Source organism: Lacerta agilis, chromosome 10 (genome assembly GCF_009819535.1).
Source record: "Lacerta agilis isolate rLacAgi1 chromosome 10, rLacAgi1.pri, whole genome shotgun sequence".
Lineage (NCBI taxonomy): Eukaryota > Metazoa > Chordata > Lepidosauria > Squamata > Lacertidae > Lacerta > Lacerta agilis.
The window spans coordinates 64,673,148-64,693,792 of NC_046321.1; the positions used below are offsets into that span (position 1 = coordinate 64,673,148).

Below are 20,645 nucleotides of genomic sequence, written 5' to 3' on the forward strand. Positions count from 1 at the left end.
AAAAGGGGTCTGGAATCCACCATGCTTCAGAGGAAGTCTGCTGAGACTCCTAGGCAATGTGTGGCTGGTGCCTGAAAAGTTTGGAAATGTGAATACAGAGACCATCTTTCACCTATCAATAATAGTACTTCACACAGATCTAGCTCCACCTAGCCCCTCCAAAATAATGTGTACTTGCTTGCACAAATCACAGGCTGCGGTAGCAGACGGAGTGCTGGGGAGGCGGCACTCACCTGATCTCCTGACAGGTGACCAGGAAAGAGAGGGAGAGGGATGGGGAGGTCAGCAGAACCAATCTGGTAATTCTGCCAATGTGTTTGCACCATGCTGACACCTACCCTTACCTGCTGTCAGGTGAGTGGCGTTGCTCCTTCATGCCATCAGCTACTGACAGGGTACCTGAAACTCAAATAGCCTTGCAGTTCATATTTATGGAAGCCATTTCTGTTTTCAATTTTGAATTGGAAAAATTCAGTCCTGCAAGGGTGCAGCCTTCCAGTGACAATCCAGCAAAGCACCAGAATAGCTATGTGAGAACTGCCATTTAAATGATTGGTTAACTACAGTGATAGGTCCCTCAGTGTGGTTTGGGCAGTGTATAGCCCAAATACCATCAGTAATGAGAGAGAGAAACATGAGGGTTTCTGCCACCTCATTATTGGTTGTACAAGTACTGTTCAGAGGAATTGGTTCTGGGTTCCTCAAATGTGGTGATACACATTCACTAGTGGGAACAATGCACTCCTATGGCTGTCTATAGGCCATATATGGTATTAACATTTACTAAGGATAGTGAATTTACCAAAGAGCATATTTGGTAAACAATTTAATCTGTATTCCCAACATGTGCAAACATAACCAGTGTCCTATCAATAGTGTTATGTCTGTGAATGATGTTGTTTTAGCTGGCAAAGACGAAATCACTAAATAAAATACAATCTCAAGACACGTACGGTATGATGCATTATGGCAACTAGTCTTGAATATATGTGAGAAATAAGATGCTTGATCTACCTACCACCTTTTCAAAAATGCATTTATTTTTTTATATGGGGCTAAAACTGGGAAAGAAAATATATGGCATTTTTAACATAGGTTATTTGAAAATCAATGAATGTTTATCATTCAATCAGTCTACAAATAAAAGACCCTGTATCTGAAGACTGAAAAGTGACTTTCAGTGTTCTAAAGCGCCGGGAGAGGAAGAGCTTGGTGCACTTCTGGGGTAATATTTCAAATAGAGCATCAAGAGATTTCACTTTCCCTCAGCCCCAAGTTCAAGGACTTCACCTGAAGCACAGGCTTTTCTTAACCATGAACATAAATTCTCAGTTAGAGTATCTCAGTGTTGTCAGCATTGTAATTTTTATTTATTCCTTTTCAGGGGATGACTGCTCTGTTTTCAGCCACGACCTTCCCAGCTATATCAAAGATAATTTTGAATCTGCAAGAGTAACTGAAATAAACTGGGAAACTATCCAGGGAGGGGTTATAGGGAACGGATGTGGGCAGCTGGCACCGTTTGCACATGGAGATTCTCTGTATTTCAACGGATGCCAGATAAGGCAAGCTGTAACTAAGCCCCTGGATTTGACCAGAGCAAGGTAATTTTGTGTTGTCATGAATCTTAATTTAAAAAAAAAAAAAACGTGTGAGAAAGTTAGTGTTGAACACAACGACATTCAGTGATATTAGGGGCACAGGTGGAATGAAAATAACCTCAGGGAATAAAATTACAGGGATTGTTTTGCAACATGAGTTGTGTTCTGTTGTTCCCTCACCTCATATGGCCTAGAAGACCAAATGGTGCTGTGGCCAGTTGAGCTCACCTCCAACACAGAGGCATTCAGTCAGACTTCTGAAAAGGGGGACCTACATGTGAATATATCACCTTCCGGCCTGAAGTGTCTTTTCCTTGCCTCACTACCCTGAGCAGGTTTTAGGGGAAACCGCTGGAAGATAGGGCAGATTGTTCCATCTGGCAAGCCGAAATGCTTGCCCTGATGGGACAATTGCCTTGGCACCACATGGGAATTCATCCCAAAGAATCTTAACTCTTGTAAGAGTCAGATTTATTGTTAGTAGTTTTACTCTTAACTGTTAGATCATGCAGTAAAGTAATTTCTATTCTATTCTTTTAACCTCTCCTCTCATGGTTTCCCCCCCCCAGCAAAATAATGTTCGTTTTGCAAATTGGAAGCCTTTCTCAAACAGACAGCTGTAACACCAATCTAAGTGATCCTAATACGGTGGACAAGGCAGTGTTGCTCCAGTACAGTGTAAATAATGGGATTACATGGCAAGTCATTGCACAACATCAACCAAAGGACTTTATACAAGCCCAAAGAGTGTCTTACAACGTACCACTGTAAGTATCGAGGAATACTACCAGTCTGTCTTACTGCAGACAATTCATACCAAAGTAACCCAGCCACACATTGAAGTAAAAACCAGGGTGGGTTGGGCAGACACTGAAAAGTGAAATGGGTCTTGCCCTGGAGGGGGGTGGCTGTGACCATTAGAAGCTATTTATGGGACACCAGCATTTTTAATTAAAGAACTAAATCCTTTTTTTAAAAAAAAAAATTGAACTGAAAGAAGGACCTATTATTTTCTGAGCCAATATAGTTTAAAAGTGAAAATTATGTGGTCTGTATTCACTCGTGACTTTTCCAGAGATATTATAATTTGACATTTCCCTGCGCAGATGTTGTTACAGTTTCATGTTAGTCTTCCTTACTTGTACTCAGTGGAGTCTGCTGCCCTTTGGAACTGGTAGGGTGGAAAGCAGGGAGCCCAAAAGAGAAGATGGAGACAGAGTCAATTGCAGGGAGGACCCTCCTAATTCTGGTTTTGTCCCCATCCTCCTCCTTGCAATACTGAGACTGAGGAGGAATCTGACAGCCAGCACTACCTGCTAGACTGCTTGTGAGGCGGTAGGCAGGTGCAAGCTGGCTGAAGACTGACTGGGCTTGGTGGGGCAGTGCCCTGCTTGCCCTAGTGGACAAGCCTCTGCTGCTAGTTCTATGGTAGGCACGTCCAACAGGTAGATTAGATTGTGATCTACCGGTAGATCATTGGACGCCTGTGTTAGATCACTGGCTCCCCCCAAAGAAGCTCAACAACTTTGGATCCTCTAAAAAAAACAACTCAGCATTTTTGCCCTGCACCCCCCAAAAAGCTCAACATCTTTGACCAGAACCCCCAAAAGGGGGTAGATCACTGCCAGTTTTTAACTCCGTGAGTTGATCGCAGTCTCTTGGGAGTTGGCCAACCCTGTTCTATGGCAAGTAAATAAAACTTAGCCTAAGACTTGACATTTAGCAGAAAATTCAGAGTTCCCAGTTGGTTACTTGTCTCCAGTGTGCAGGCGCCTGGGGACCTCTTCAAAGAAGAAGCCGCAATTGCAACCTGGTTCCCAGATTGGATTTCCCAATCAACTGGGGAAAGGTTGCTAGGGGAAGCGTTTGCAGAGAAAAAAAGTGATGCGTATAGAAAGGATTAAACACGTTTTGTGACATGCCACTCCTGCAAGTCTCATCCATCCTGGCTTGTATTATGTGGAATCCCCTGACATCACAACAGTTGCTTAGAAACAGCTAATTTTAGCTCCTTTGCCTCAAACCACTGCTGTGACATGGTACCTAAAAGTCCATTAATAGGATTGGACCTTCTGACTTTGGCATCCTTATACTAGTATCATAAATGCACCCCACCCTCAAATATTTTTTCCAGAACGCTGTTAAGCTTGATAAATCTTGAAATAGCCTGGAAGCACATGGTAGTTCAAACAATGCATATGAGTCTTGTTTCCTGTTTGTTGTTTATTGCCAAACACATTTCAAACTTTCTGCTCTGCATCTCCCGGAACAGACTGTGATATACAGATAAGACTACAGAGAGCTGTATTGTCATGTCCAAGGACCACAAGCAGTGCCTCTTCAGGGATAATCCCCCTGTGCATGCTAAACATCTGCTTGTCTCCTTTCTAACCTCTCTTCCTCTGTCTGCCCCTTTAGGGAGGCACGAATGAAGGGAGTGCTACTTCGCTGGTGGCAACCCCGCCACAATGGCACAGGCCATGATCAGTGGGCTTTGGACCACGTAGAAGTTGTTCAGTGAGTATAAAGCATCATCTCGTAATCACCACCACCCTCATATTGGAAAGTGCTGGTTTTTCCACAGCATGGCACATTTCAGTTTAGTAAGGAGCGCTTCCTAGTTCCAGGAGAGGGTATGTGTTTGAGGTCAGCTGCAGGGCAGAGGAATTAACTGGGCACTGTTGTAAAATGCAGGAAGGGGAAATGTGGGGTTTAAACTGCTTTTGAATTGCTGATGTATCTGTGCCCCATTGTCCATGGAAGAGGATGTGTGTGTTTCGGCGAGTAAGGTGTGAAGCTGAATTGCATTTTGAAGCACACTACAGAACTGTAGTATATGTTGTTCTTCTGCAGTTATAAACACAATTCACCTGTAACGCTAAGCCAAAGCATGACTTAGTGTAAACAAGCAAATGTCTGGGTTCCTGAAGAGAAGATTGCAGTCACTGTGCTCCTCCTGCAGTTCTGCTGCTGTTGAATTACTCAGGTCTAAGGCATGGCCTGGTTTAGCATTATATGAGTCTCGCTTCAGACTAGCCACAAGTTAAAACAAAATAAAAAATTAAAAAATTCTTTCCAGTAGCACCTTAGAGACCAACTGTGTTTGTTCTTGGTATGAGCTTTCGTGTGCATGCACACTTCTTCAGATACACTGAAGCGGAAGTCACCAGATCCTTAAATATAGTGAGGGAGTGGGGAGGGGTATTACTCAGAAGGATGGTGGGAATGGGTGATCAGCTGATAGGTATGGAAAACATGTAGACGATTGTTAACGACTCCACACCTCCAACACGGCTACCTACCTGTAACTGGAACTATGGTAGCCACAAGTTGTAACCAAGGTTTTGTTCATGGTTTACTGTTTGTGGATTGGGAGAGACAAAGAACAAAGTCAGGTTAATACGTGAAGCTAAGTCAAACCATGACTTGGTCCTAAGTAGCACAGCAGCAGCAAGATTTGAGGAGGAGCACGACAGCAACAACATTTTCTCTGGGAATCCACAAGTTTGTTCATTCAAGCCATGGTTGGCCTAGCATTGCGGGAGAATTGGGCCATATTGCAATTGACTTGGGCTTTAGCAACTAATGCCTTATTCATCCCCCACCTTTTTTCCCAGTAAGCAGGTGGTGTTCAGAAACAGGGTTCATTATAGCAAGTTTCTATGGGCAGACAGCACTACATTCATTTCCCTGCCACAATCTTACCAAGTAAAATGTTTTTGTCCTGTTGATTCTTCCCCTGGCTGAAATGGTCTCACAATCAGAATAACCAGTTTATGCTTATTGCATCACAGAAAGATGATCAACTTTTTCTCTAACAATTTAGTTCCTGAAATTCTAGTGTCATGACGGGCTGGGATTCATCGCTACAGTGGTTGGCTGAGAGAGGTGTGCCTTCCCAATAGATAGGTTCAAATGTTATTTTATTGAAAGCTTTCAAAGAGTAATGGAGAGTGATGGAGCTTGGATTATATCCTCAAACATTTTTGCTCAGCTGTTAAACTATTGGTTTCTTGATTCACATTTAAATTAGGGCTGTGGAAGCATTAATTGTATTAACTGGTACACTATTTTACTCAGTAATTATCACTTTTTGTCATATACTTTATCTGTGAAAAGTGCTAATAGTATGATTGGGTCAGGTGCTGGTCCCAATCCAGCTAAAGTTAGTTGTGACTAAAGTCCCCAAGTTATGTCCCATTGAGAGTAACAGGATGTGGGCACAACTAACTTTAAAAAGTTCAGAGCCACTGGCTTGGATCTAGACTTGCCCTGTGCTCCCCCTACTGCAGTTCCTCCCAAACCAAAGCTGCTTCTGGACACCAGGAAACTCTCCAGAACGCAGCACAGAGGATCACAGTGGGAGGAAGGAATTGGAGAAAATTGGGTGGAGGTGCCTTGTATGAGTTCCCATTTGCACAAGATACCTCTGCTGGATTTTTGTCCGTTTACAACCCTTTACACCCCATCCCATCTCATTCTGAAGGGCTACTTGACTCTCAGAACCACTGGGGAAACTTTGGGGAGGCAAATGAGCACTTGTGCAAATCTGGATCCAAGCCATTGTGTTGTTGATTTTTTAAAATGATGGTGAATTAGTTTGAGGAAATATCCTATTGCCATTAAATAGCTTCAAACTGCTAGTTGTACAGGTATCTTCAGCCGTAGCTGACTCTGTTAAAGCAAGACTGTAAACTGTCTTTCAAAACCTCAACTTTAGTCTATGAACAGCCCTAATTTAAAGTACTAAATATGACAATAGCAACTCAGATTACGGCATCTAGATAGTCCTGCTCTAGTCTTTGCTGCAAGGCACCTGTTTGCATGTCACTCATGCCCACCCCAAATTATAGCCTTTCTTCAGCACTAAGTATTGATTCACGCTTGGCTGCCTTTTGCTTTTTGTCTTTGTTATTTTAAACACACCTTGCTGAATTTGCCTCCATAAAATCAAAATCTAAGTTTGAAGTAGAAAAAGGAAACAGCGCTTTATTCTTAACTCACCAAGTACATTTGATGCAGATTATGCATACAGAATACACAAATACATTTTAAAAATACTGCATTTCCGGGTAGAATATAGGTAGCTTGGGTAAATCCTAACTTTTCAAGATTTTCATCTTTAAAAATTAATGTGGGGGGGGGGGGGAGGCAGGGAGGATAGAGCTTTCATATTAAAGTTGGAACGGATATTTCTTACCATGAGATACTTTAGATTTTTCTATATATATGCCACTTTCTTCTTTAGAGGCTCACAAAGCGGCTTTTAAAGAATAAGTAAAAAGCAGCATTAAAAATGTAATAATGTCTGATAATTTTGCACATTAAAACAACAGCGGCAAAAAAAAACCCAAAACAGGTCAATCCTCTGTTTCCACAATGAGCTTAACAGAAAGTTGGTTTTTACCTACCATTGGAAAGTCTTAATAAACTCTCATTGGAAACAGCACTAAGATGACCCTTTTCTAATAGTCTTACATCAAATAATGATAGCATCTGGCATAGCACTGTAAAGTTCTCGTTGTAAATCTTAATTCTATCTGTATATGAGCAAAGGCACTTCCTAAGGAGCCAACTAGATTTCAGGGCAGTCATCCATGGGAATTAATAGAAGAAGCAGCATCTGAACATGTATTAAAGAGAGTTAAGGAAATGAACTTGCTATGGTTAACTGGATATACAGTATCAGCTAGCTGATCTATAAGTAGGGCCACTAGATGCCAAAGAGGGTTCCTGTACTTATAAAAGCGGTGTAGAAGAGAAAATTCCAGGTGCTGCAGCTATTCTTATTTCTGCATGAAAGCTGTCATGTGCAAAAATTCCCTCTTCTACACAACTCTTAAAGGTAGTCCTCCTTGGCCCTGCATCTATAGCAACGGAACTAGAACTGAAGAACCCATGCTGTGTGTGAGCCTGCCCGAGCCAGACTGACTCGCTCCTGCCAAAAACTGTGTTCAGAGAAAGAAGAGTCCTTAGTTAGCTTGTTTCTGATAGGAGTGTTCGCCCTCCTAGCTCTTCTGTAATTAGCTAGGTCGCGCCAGGAGGGAGACCCTGTAAGGTGGTTGAACAGCTCCTATTGGTTCCCATACATAACACCCTGTCTCCAACGTATGGCTCCAACAGACAGGTTTTGCACAAGCAGGGTGCAGGAACAACCCTAGGGTCGGAGCTTTCCAAATTTTTCATGTTGGTGGCACACTTTTTAGACATGCATCATTCTGCGACACACTAATTCGGTTTTACTAGCAAACCAGGAGTTAAACTAACCTGTTTCCAGCCCCAGGAGGAGCACTGGGAGCGTTTGTGCAACACACTGCAGCCAACACACTAACGTGTCGCGACACACAAATTGGAAAGCTCTGCCTTAGGTTATGCAGCTCCCTTCTGCATCCGGAACCTGAACAAGATACAGACACATGTCCATTTCATAGGACAAGGTTAGCCAAACATTGCTGGACTACAACTCTCATCTTGAGCATAGGCCATGGTTTCTGAGGCAGATGGGTCCAGCAACATCTGGAGGGTACCATATTGACCACCCTAGCTACAGAAATATACCCCAGCTACATGATCCACCTGCCACAAAAAGGAAGGAATGCACCGTGAACACTGAGGTTATAGGCACATGGGGGGGATCTACAGTGGCACCTGCAGTTCCTTATTATTATGGTATTAATTAATCCCTGCTGCTGCCATTCAGTGGCCATTCCATGTTGGCTCCTCCTATCCATGCCAGCAGGGACTAAAGAACTCTGAGACTTTTATCTTTTAAGAGACCATCTCACATAACCCAAACTACCTGTAGATATGAGGGTTAAACCTGATGTTAGTCATACTCAGAGTAGCCCCACTTAAATGAATGGACACAGTAAACTTATTGTTGTCGGCATCTGTCTGTCTCGGGAGACAACGGAAGAGTGCGCCTTCAGGGGTGAAGTCAAAAGACAGCCCGATGTTTGTTGCACAGTTCAGCCTTGTGTAGTTGTTTTTGGATTCACATATAGCCATTGTGGTGTGGAGCCTGACTGGGAGCATGGTGAGGAAGAGGGAGAGGAGCTTTAACTACTACTACTACTACAGCAACTACTTATTATTCTTAAAAGTTTGTTTACCATCCTTCATCTGATGGCTTACAGCACTTGTAAATCTTTGCTCCCATTATGCTCCTGATCAGAACTTGTCGCACCATTTCAGCTCTTTGTGATGGGAGGAAAGATTCCATTGGCATCAAGGACCAACGGTGTGAACAATTATCACATCTAGTTTGGCTTTCTGTCTCTTAAATTATAATCCCTAGAATTCATTGTGCTCTTGATTGCATCATATTTGGTGGGGGGGGGGGAACAATTTTAGGCAAATCACTCACTTGGACCTGGGGAGCGGGTCTTTTTAGGATACCAGTAAATACTTCCTTCTTTTCTGGGAAATAATTTTTGCTCTCTGCGCTCCTGTATTTTATCTCCAAGACTAAAACTTGGAACCAACTTTGTATTCTCTGTGCATGTCACTTCTCCCTTAGCCAAAGCTCACTGCCTGCTTTGCTGTGCTGTGGAAACCACACAATGTATTTATTTTTGCATGTCCATCTTGAATAATCGTTTCTTTGTGAAGAGGGCACGCCCTTATTAGTGACTTAAGAAACAGAGGTGTCAAATATTACTAATAGCTGACGGATGGGACACTTGGTTTCCCATCTTTGTTCAATGACTCCCATCAAAATGTTAATGGCACATGAATTTGGAAGTAGCCCCATAATTCCTTTTACAAATGTTATCTTTATCAAAATTGGAATCATCATGTTATGACTTATGGGCATGTTGTTAATCTTTCCATAAATTCACGCTTTTCATTATTAAGATAATTTCATGGTTTTGGCACAAATGATTTTTGAAATTTCCGTTGCAAAGAATCACCATGCTTTTTCTTAAAAGTTTTAGATATGAAATCTAGCTTTTAGCAGTGTGAAATTGCATTCATTTCAATAGCCATCTTTCTTTGCTTAATCTCCTAAGCACAGAGCCATGACTATACATATAGGAAAGTTTATACCTACTCCAGCACAGAAAAGAAACTGTTGAAATATTGCAGCATTATATTAATTTTCTCATTATTTATGTGAACATTCAGCTATGTGGTTGTATTTCTATAACAATTTATACTTGTAAAATTATTTGAATGATGAAATAAGCATTTTTTAAAAATCAGTAAGTAATTTGTTCAATTTTTATTTTCAAAAGAGATGAAAAATCCTATATTGCCTCTAAACCTCATCAGTCTTTTATGACTAATCACAGTGCTGCATGCATTGAAATACATTTTCTAATTTGTGTTGTATTTCATTATTTGCTGTCATTGGTTTTACACTAGAGTAAGGTAAGTAAACTTATTACCACAATATCCGTGCAGCCATTATACTTTTACGAATGTCCTTTTGCTTACTTAGCTAAGTCTGATACTGTGGCTCGAAGCTGACATTGATCAGATTCATTTACACCAGCAAACATGGAAACATGAACTTCTCTGCCCGTAAAAGGCATAATCCTGTTGTCCTGTGTTGTTTGATGCCCTTGACAGCTGTAGTCCATCGAAATATGCATCCAAGAGTCTTGTCAAATGCCTCTATTTCAGTCTTCACAAAGTTTCAAAATACAGTACAGCATAGAAACTCATTCCATACAGTTTCAAATCTACAGATATAAGCACAAAAGCACATACTGGGCTGCCATAAATAATCAGTCACATGCGATTAAATAATTTCATGCTGGCTGCTCACTGCATAGGAAGTATAGTTTGTGACAGAGCACATATACCAGGGGACCAAAGCCCCCTTCTTCTATTACCCAATGGGTTGCTGGAAAGTGAGGTCATGCCCTCTTGTCCTAAGCCTAAACATGAGCAGCTTCTTGCACACATCCTCATTGCATACATCCAGGGCGCAAAGTTAGCAGTGCAGTGGGGCTCACATGAATGAATGCCCCTATTTTCCAGGGGCATCCCTGATTTCGGAGAAGCCGTCCCCATTTCTGATTTGATCCAGAAATGTCCCACTTTTCCTTAGGATGTCACAATTTTTCATTGGTGAAATGCTGGAGGGTATGGCCATCTGGAGGCAATCCTGTATAGGGAAGGTTTTTTAATGTTTTAATGTTTTATTATGGGTTTTTTTATATGTTGGAAGCTGCCCAGAGTGGCTGGGGCAACCCAGTAAGATGTGTGGGGTACAAATAGTAAAATTATCATTATGGAATGGGGTGCCCCTATTTTCATCAGAGAAATGTTGGAGAGTATGGGATGAGGGAAGGATCTCTCTACACAGAAAGCTAGTTTGTTAAGGAGACCAGGGGAGAAGCTTTCTCCCTTACAAAGAGCTTTCAGTGAGAAGGGAATGTTTTGTTTGGAAGAAGTGGTATAGACTTTTAGTTTACCATCACAATGAGAACTAGATCAAAGCCATTTTAAAACAACAGCAGGAAGTTGTGGTAGATTAGGCAAGAAGCATTTTGGTTTGGGTTCTAATTCTGGTTTTGGCGCAGGTTGTTACATTCTGTGTGCTGCTGTGGCAATACAGCGGCAATTCATTAAGTTCTTTTATCTTGCTGTGAGATATTGGTATTTAAATTTATTTTTCACATATGAGCAACGTTAACTTTTGAGAAGCGTCTGTTGGAAGAATGCCGGTTCAGACTTTTACTTGTTTTGTCTACATAAACAATCACATTCATCATCAGGCATGTACTTAAATGGACAAACATAACACATGAGCCCAGCCGTCCTTGGCATGGCCAGCAGCAATTCCTGTGATTGTGGTAACTGAATAAAGGGCCACAGCAGTCATGGAACAGTTCAGGGCCGTTCACTCATATGTAGGTGGCTGACATTAAATGGCACCAAAATCCACAATCAGTCCAGAATTGATATGTAGAAGGGAAGGTCTGTGGATCACAGGCCCCCACCCTCCCACTTGGCGACATGCAGTCTCTCTCTCTGAATGTACTCAGTGGGATCCCAGGCAATGGATTCTCTGTAACTAGGGCAGGGGAAGGTTGAACTGATGGCAACGCTCCCTTCTATGGCATGAAACAGGGAGACAGGGGTGAAATCAAACTATCCATCTCTGCTGTGATGTCATATCATAGAATTTACCCTTCCATTTTCAGAATAGACTATCAGTCATATGTTCATTTGGGAGAAAGTAATGTGGCAGTGTTTATGTGCCATCTAGAAGGCAAAAGGGTACATGACCAGACCAGGGGACTAACTTTTACATATACTGTAGGTCAGTAATGCCTGTTAGTGATTTGTATCTGCTTCATAGGGGTGGTGCTATGCAACAGAATTAAATGGGGGGGGGGAGAGAAAATGGTGTGGAAGCATTTCAGTCTTTGTGGACACTACCAGCTCTGATCTTACGGTTTCTAAGATCTACTAAGTAGATTTCGTTTAAATAAGCATAACTGCAAAAGGCTGCAAAACCAAAATTAATGAACCTGGTTGTGTTTCTCAGGAGTTGGACAATTATGAGTTTAGCACAATGAAAACAAAATAATTCTCTGCTTAATGATGTTCTTTATCCATGATACATTTAATTTTCCAGCAGTCAGGCTGTTTTGCATTTCTAGTATCTAGAGCTCACTTTAGGAACTTGGCTTATCCTCCAGGGTACTTATCCACACGTACCTACCACTAATAAAGAAAGCAGCACTAGAATCTTAACGAAACATTGTGTGACAATGTTCAATTAATGTAAAGCTGTCTTCCTAAACTGAATTGTAATGAAAGCACAGTAAAGGTCCCTTGTCTGCTTTACACACTGTGGGTACAATCCAAACTTTGTGTGCCTAATACAATCCTATATACTCTATGAGATTAATTCCCAGGTAAGTGTGTACAGGATTGCAGCCAAAGCCTCAATGAAATCAACAGGACTTAACTTGAGCACATAGTAAACTGGAAACTAACAGAACTTAAGGCAGCCTAGCTGGCTCCAGGTTACTCCATGCCATGAGTAGCAGCAGCAGTCCAAAATGCTTCTAATTTGGATTGGGTTTGTTTTTTTTACATAATTTTGTATAAATATTAATTATCATTTAAAGCAAGATGTGTAGAAAAATGCAACCTGCAGCTTGGGAAGGTCTTTCCAACATATATACAAAAGGACCTTAAGTTCCTTCTCTTCCGTCCTCTTTCCATTGAACAGCACTCGCAAACAAAATTACATGATGAATTTTTCACGGCAACATGGGCTCAGGCATTTCTACAACAGAAGACGAAGGTCACTTAGGCGATTCCCGTGAAGGACAAGACATTTCCTTTCTTTCCCAACCTGTGATGTGCCGCTTTCCATTCTTTTCAATCTAGCACTGCCGTCTGGTTTGTCAGGACTTTTTTATTGATGAATATTTTGAAAGCCTCCATCAAGACAGAGCATTACACCACTTTTTTCGCACTGTGATCTAATGAGAAGTGACTTATTTTCTCATAGGTAAATGTTTTTAATGTTGATGTGTCTGTGAAAAATTGTGATCTGTTGTAATACCAGTTACAGTGGCAGTATTGGAAGTAAGCAACCGGTTCTGTTTTTAACAAAAAACGAAACAAGCATACATTTAAGCACAAAAGACTTTTCATATTTTATGTCAGAAACGACAATATTAAGTTCCATATTTAACATACTTCATCACCTAGGTATTTAAATGCACTGTGTTTCAGCTCTGTGTCATATTTTATATGATTAAGTTATCATTGTTTGTTCTCTTTGTATTAAACTTGATACCTTGGCACTGTATTGACTTGTTATAACCATTTGCTGCTGATTTGGGGGCTACATAACTGTCTGATGCTATGAGTAAAGCAAACAAATGCCTAATCAAAAAGTTAATAGCAGACATCATTGTACAAGACATCATTGTCCTTCATTCTTACTCTTTGATATGTCTGTCGGTTATTGTTTTGTGGGCAAAAAAAAAAATACTACTAGACATTTCAACCTTTTCTACTAAGCAGCTGTGGATAAACTTTCCCACCCAACCCTCTCCAAACAGAAGCTCCTGTTTCTGTGTCCAAAAGTAAAACAATTCTCTGTGGATGATTTACTTACAGTAACTGCCATTTGGTCTCTGTAGTAATGGAGTGATTTGTAAAAAGTGAACGTTTCTTCGTGTTTATTTGTGGTTTGTTTCTATTGCGGGTCATGTTTGTATCTTATGATGTTGTATCTACACCAGCAACATAATAATGACCCTACAACCCTAAACTGTCTTATTATCATGAATTAAACATGTTTCACTCTACAGTGAACTGAGCTAAAATTCTATGCTTCAATAAAGATAATGTCAACAAATTATTTATGTGCTACTTTTTTCACAGCTTATTCATTGGGAAGAGGGAGTGATTCAAAGGTATATACACCACACACATTTGTGACCTACAATTTTCATACCCACAAAATAAGAGATAATGATTAAGTCTTCTTCTGAAAAAAAATGAGATTTTGCACCTAGGTACCGGTACCTAATGTAAAAGTGCATTGGGAAGAGACCTGGTAGTTTGTTTCACAAAATATTGTGTGCAAGTGCTGTGTGATTGGGGGTGGATATTCACCTGAAAGCTATCTCACTTATGAGATTAACATTCTTCACATAGTTGTGCACATAAGTCTGGAATCTACTTCTGATCTCACAACAGGTAGATTGGGGGGGGGGTCATATCTGAACAGTCCCTTAGTGTAGGAGAAAAGGGGCGGTTACATTGGCACAACTCTTTTTGAGGGCTTTAAGTAAAAGTGTTGATTCCAAGGTGTGCACACGATAATGAACAAATCCTTCTCCGAAGTTAGGCATACACATTGTGGCTAGATTTTTCAACCATCTTAACCAACACTAATACAACACATATTTTCGTATACTGTATCACTATTATAGCTTGTTTTCAGAAGACCCTTATGCCATGTTCTAGCTTCATAGTCTGCCAGATTACCTCAGGTACACGTATGAGACAAGCTGGAGAATAGCTCCTCATGCAAGCCAGGCAAAACCCTTCCTTCTCCATGTATCAGATGAGCTGCAGTCACATCACCATACTCTGTCTTGCCTGCATGGTACAGCCACCTGCCCTTCCCTGGTCTCGCTGCGTATACTACTCTCAACAGATGTCAGAGCTGGTTAGTACATAGGACCTGAAAGAATGGGCCACAGAATATACCCCTTTGCAAGGTAAGCCCCCAGCCCCCAGGTGGTACAGATACAGCAGCAGCTGTCTGTAGGACCACTTATGATTTATTTCCAGTTGGAAAGCAGTGCTGGTCTATTCCATAATAAATTTGTTAAGTCTATAGATACCACAAAACACTTTGTTGGTTTTCCATTCTCATGTGTGTGTATTCAAACATGGTACAATGCACCAGCCACCTGCTCAACATGGTGGCATTTCTTCTCCCTTCGCCAGGATCAATAAACAGCAATATCAGGAGATACTACTGGGTCCTGAAGTACATTATTATACAGCGCCATAGTTGTGGCACTGTAAAAACAGGAGCACTATAAAACATGATAATCTTATCTGCTGGTATTATAACTTGGCCCAGGACAGTAGGGAGTTGGCTGAGTTTATTGTTCACTCTGGTCTCTTACGGGTTTCCTGTGTTAAAATGCCATAAGGAAGAAATTCCAATACCACAACTATTTTTTAAAGGAAAAATGTGTACAATTTGCCAAACTACAACCATTTTTCTATTTATTTAATTATTCAGGTAGAGTATGTTATGTATTGTTCAAACAGGGTATACTTGCAGCCATGCAATAAAATGCAATTCTGAAATGTTAATAGCTTTTCCCATTTTCTAAGAACTGGCAGGATTTTTGAGCTCTCTAACAAAAGAGCCAGCCTAAGTGAATGAAAGTAAGAGGCATAAGACTCACAAGACACTACTTAAAAGAAAAGCTCAGTGATAAAGCTAAATCCTGAGACGTGCCTAGGCCAACTCACGCCAGGGTAGCACAAACAATGAAGTAACCCTGCAAACATTGCTTACATTCACATTTGATTGTAGAGCTTAAAAGGTGCAAGTTTTTTGTATTAATGAAATTAAATATAAATAAAAGGAATTTTAATGCATTTATAAAGTAAGTCCCATTAACCATTCCATCGTTATTATCACAATTAAACAGAAATAAAAACAAATTCTGTATGTTGTTTATATTTTTAATGCATGTGTATATTTCCCCACATCCCACACCCTTTTCACAGCTATAAAACTATGGGGCAGCCTCATCCAAAATTACTTGTTATCTGGCAGCTGATAAAGGATCCCCTCTTAGTATGTTTTATGTAGTGTTTTATCAATTCACTCCAAATGTTACTAATCCATCACTTTCAAAGCCTAAAACAGTTCTAATCCTGACACATGCAAGGGTTGAGTTTGTATCCCACCAAGTTATACTCAAAGCAGACCCAATTAAATCAATGAGCTTCGATGGGTAAGTTGGCTGCAACTGAGTTTTAAAAAAAACAAAAACAAAAACAACTTATAACTTGATATTCAACCCAGTTAAACTGAAGAATATTAATTCAAGCTCGTTTTGTTCCATCCACTTCAATAGTACCTTGCACCTTGAATAGATACTACTGCTGCTTTTATTATTTAGAAAGTGCCTAACACTTCTAGGTACTACTTTTAAAAAGAACACAGGCCTTGGCTGCAGATCTGCAATCTAACATACATGATACAAAAGGAAAGGATGGGGGCTGGGAAGAGGAAAACAATAGGGAGACTGCAATCCTATACATATTTTTGCCTTTAATACATCTCATGAAATTCAACAAGACTTTAGAATAGACATTCCTAGGATCCAATGGTTAAGGTGCCACTTATTACATCATATTAATAATTACCAGGTGGGATGGTTTGTAGTGCTAGGCCATATTTGCACCGCAATCCAATACAGTTCCGGGAGATATACCCCGAAATGATATTTACAGGGAAGGAGCAGCTCAGGGTGAGATACTATTTCAGGTCTAACAGTCCTGAATTAGCTAACTCATGTATTAAATACGGGGGTATCTTCATCATAGGAAGGTTCTACCTGCGCTATGAAAGGGTACCAGTTTTATACCAAATAAAATAAAAAAAATCCTTCCAGTAGCGCCTTAGAGACCAACTAAGTTTGTTCTCATACCAAGAACAAACTTAGTTGGTCTCTAAGGCGCTACTGGAAGGGAATTTTTATTTTATTTTGTTTTGACTATGGCAGACCAACACGGCCACCTACCTGTAACTAGTTTTATACCAGTTAATCGTGGCTCCCCCCCAAAAAAATAATAATCCCAGGAATAGTTTGAAAGCGACAAACCAAGATCCCCAGCCTCACACCCATTTCAAAACCCATTTCGTCCACCTCGACACGGGTGGACAAAACACGGCTCTCCCCTGGGTCCGCTTTCAAAATCAGGGGGGCTCATTGTCGGTCTCCCTTTTCACGGGATTCATCTGCGAACAACGTCAAGAGCCCCAGACCCTCCGCTAACGGGAAAAGGAGCCCCTCGCCCTCGGCCGAGAAGAAGCTTATCAGGCCATTTCGGACGTAAATCTGAGAGAGAGAGAGAGGCCAGGCTTCTACCTCAGGCCCAGCGCCACCGAGGGCGCCTCGAGAGGCATGCTGGGACTTGTAGTTGCCGCGCGCTCCTTCGCTCGTGCCCTGAACGGACGCGGGAACTACCGGTCCCAGCAGCCCCTGCCACGGAGGTGGGGGTGAAGAAACCATAAAGGCCCGCCCTTTATATGTGTGTGTGTGTGTGTGTGTGTGTGTGTATGTGTGTTTTGGTGATGCCTAATTTTGGGTTGCCGGGAGGAGGAGGAGGAGGAGAGCTTCGGCTGAGGGCGGAGAGTTACCTCAGGTTACCGTTTAACAGGCCGCCGCCGCCTCGGCCGCCGCTCCTGTTGCTACTGGGCTTGGGCGGCGAAGCGACCTCGGGAGGCCGCGAGGAGGCGGAGAAGGTGAGGCTCGAGGAGCGCGAAGCGCCTTTTTAAATCTTTATTTATTTATTTATTGTATGTTTGTGAGAGAAAGAGGGGTAAAAAAAAAAAATTAAGGCAACGAGGGAAAGGAAGGAGGCGGCGGGTGGTCGAGACTCGGCGGGTTGGGACCGAGTAAGTAAGTAAGTAAGTGCGAAGCAGCTTGCGGGACCGCCGGCTCCTCCTCAGAGAAAACAGATTTCTGATCCGGGTTGATCTCGGGGCTTTTCGGTGTGTGCGATCCCCTTTTGAGGACCAACGAAACTTGTCACGGCAGAGAGGTTTAAAACGGTGCGGGGAGCAGCTCCTCTCGGTTGGTATATCCGCCGGTCAGGCTGCTGCTTTTTAAGGGAGCAGGAGCAGGGCCAGATTTTTTATTTTTTAAAAAATGAAATTGGGGTGTGTGGGGTCAAACCTCATTCGGAGAGAGAGGAAGGAAGCCTCCTGATTGTTGTTGCTGCTGTTTGTTGTTAGTTCGTTTAAATACGTTTAGTCCCTGCCTGGCGATGTATCCGAAGGGCGAATAAGGCTTGTTTAGAAAGTCGTGCCCGCTGATCAGAAGCCTTTGCCCTTCTAATGGGGTGTGGGAATGTGCCCGAAGTTTTGCTTCGCAAAGTTCAGGGAAGAACCTTGGTTTTAAGAAAATAGGTTCAAATAAGGGATGAGTCCAGGGGCCACCACTGTTGATTGGGACTGCCAACCTTATTTGTAAAAAAAAAAAAGAGAGAGCCTGCCCACCTTAGTAGATTTCGCCCGTGACCTGGGTCTAATCGCACCTCTTGCCCAAAAGTTGCAAGAAGCTCCTTTCTAAATGCCGCTTTGCCTTGACCCGAGAAGCCTCTTCAAGCCTTAGCCCATCATTTGCCATCCTTCCTTGATAACTTCGCCTCCTGCAGTTCTTTCTCCTCCCCTCCCTCGGTTTCCTTCTGTTAACTGCATCCTGCACTTCCTCTTTTAATCTATATTGCTTGCTTCACTTTTATCACACTTTTATCAGTAGGATAAGGTTTACAACTTGTATCAATATACAAGCGTGATTGGCTGACTAAAGTATTCAACTCCATTGACGTAGTTGAGGAAAAGCAAAGAGCCTGTAATCGGAAGCACTGATGGGGGAAACCCCGTACCTGCATCTTTAGCCGGCAGCTAAAGATCCTGGCTCTAGATCAGGGATCAGCAAACTTTTTCAGCAGGGGGACGGTCCACTGTCCCTCAGACCTTGTGGGGGGCTGGACTATATTTGGGGGGGTGAACGAATTCCTGTGCCCCACAAATAACCCAGAGATGCCTTTTAAATAAAAGGACACATTCTACTCATGTAAAAACACGCTGATTCCTGGACCGTTTGCAGGCCAGATTGAGAAGGCGATTGGGCCACATCCGGCCCCCAAGCCTTATTAGTTTGGGGACCCCTGCTGTAGATTCTAGGCAGAACCACTGACAAGAATTCCAAAATGAGCTGAAAATCACTTAATCACTAGCTTTTGAAAACTTCTTTGTTTTTCCCAAATCCCACAATCATTTCCAGCATAATCTGATTTGCCCCTTTCTAGTTGCCTTTCCACTTTTTCATTCCCCAGCAACATAACCTTCTATTTTTTCCTTTGTTTAAGGCTGTTTGTTTAAAACTTTAATGGTGTGTTCATAAATCCTTAAGAATAAGGGGGCCCTTAAGTTGTGGTAGTACAATCAAAGTATAAGGAACAAAGTAGTCTGTATTGTGAATAAAGAAATCTGCCTGATATTTATTAATGTTCTGCATTTTTATGGTGCTTTCTATCCAAGCTTCTGTACATAAAGGCAAGTATATTTAACTGTGAAAGTATATTAGGCCTGCTAGGTGCATGTTTTGAATGCACAAAAGTCTTTTGGTGATAAAACAAGTAGCCTCTTGGTTGTAAGGCATCAAAATGTACTGATTGCAGGAAAACCTCTGCTGGACAGCTCTCGGTTAAGCCAGAGCTGGCTTAGTGTGCCTTCTGAGAACACACAAATCTTCCAGCAAAAAATACACTAATGAAAAAGCATTAAGTACCGGTATATGAACATTTTAAATACAATTCCCTCATGCCTCCAAAACCATTGATAAAAATTGGTACAAACCTGCCAAATGAAACTTGATTTACCACAAAACTGGCCATTCAGGAGTTAACATATCCATAAAAACTATCCTGTGTACAGGAACTTAAACAGCCTCACAGACCAGGGGTTGCCAGTGTGGTGCCTGTGACTGCAAAAGCACCCTTGAAGTCTTCCCACAAAGCCTTGGAGCACCCTTAGTCATGAGGTGGTGGGGGTGATTACATACTTTTCCCTTGAAAAATACATCGAGCTGAAGGAGGAAGTTGAAAGTATGACATTTTCCCAATTCCTCTTTTAGTTCTATGTGCTTTTCAAGGCTCTCATTAATTCTAAGATCCCTTAGAAAAGTAAAGTGTGTGCATGCTTTTTATCTCTCTCTGCCAGGTTGGAGGTTGGTACTGAACTAAAGGAAATGGAGAGAGGTTCCCAGAAGGGATGGCATCCATGGCACTCAATCCAAAATCAAATGAGCTCATGGGCCTATAAAGATTGGCACCCCTGTCACATATAGTACATACACACAAGCACCTGGATTCAGTGGGGTAAAACATTTTAAAGTGTAGTGCAAAGTGTATGGTGTAGGAGAGCCAGTATGGTGTAGTGGTTAAGAGTGGTAGACTCGTAATCTGGGGAACCGGGTTCGTGTCTCCGCTCCTCCACATGCAGCTGCTGGGTGACCTTGGGCTAGTCACACTTCTTTGAAGTCTCTCAGCCCCACTCACCTCACAGAGTGTTTGTTGTGGGGGAGGAAGGGAAAGGAGAATGTTAGCCGCTTTGAGACTCCTTCGGGTAGTGAAAAGCGGGATATCAAATCCAAACTCTTCTTCTTCTTCTTCTTCTGTAATTGTCGGATGATTATGCAGATAGTTAGTCAGTATATGACTGCTTTTATAGAGGATGATTGTCATTGTGCTATCAAGGCAATTCAGATTTAGTATGACAAGCACAGCAAG

The 20,645-nt window shown here is 41.8% G+C and overlaps 2 protein-coding genes across 4 annotated transcripts in view; both read left to right on the forward strand.

Annotated features, from left to right (window-relative positions):
* Positions 1-13,944, forward strand: part of RELN (reelin) — a 281,750-nt gene extending 267,806 nt beyond the window's left edge. The window contains exons 62-66 of one of the 2 annotated variants that reach the window (XM_033161628.1): positions 1,385-1,604; positions 2,171-2,368; positions 4,020-4,118; positions 9,969-9,974; positions 12,799-13,944. In XM_033161628.1, coding sequence (XP_033017519.1) covers positions 1,385-1,604; positions 2,171-2,368; positions 4,020-4,118; positions 9,969-9,974; positions 12,799-12,895 — 620 coding nt within the window. In that variant the 3' untranslated portion in view covers positions 12,896-13,944. The remainder of the gene's footprint in view (positions 1-1,384; positions 1,605-2,170; positions 2,369-4,019; positions 4,119-9,968; positions 9,975-12,798) is intronic. The other variant, XM_033161629.1, reaches the window with a different exon arrangement.
* Positions 13,945-17,434: 3,490 nt separating this feature from the next.
* The window catches only part of SLC26A5 (solute carrier family 26 member 5), a 38,722-nt gene continuing 35,511 nt past the window's right edge, over positions 17,435-20,645 (forward strand). Inside the window, exon 1 of one of the 2 annotated variants that reach the window (XM_033161842.1) lies at positions 17,435-17,592. The gene's annotated coding sequence lies outside the window, so the exon portion shown is untranslated. The remainder of the gene's footprint in view (positions 17,593-20,645) is intronic. The other variant, XM_033161843.1, reaches the window with a different exon arrangement.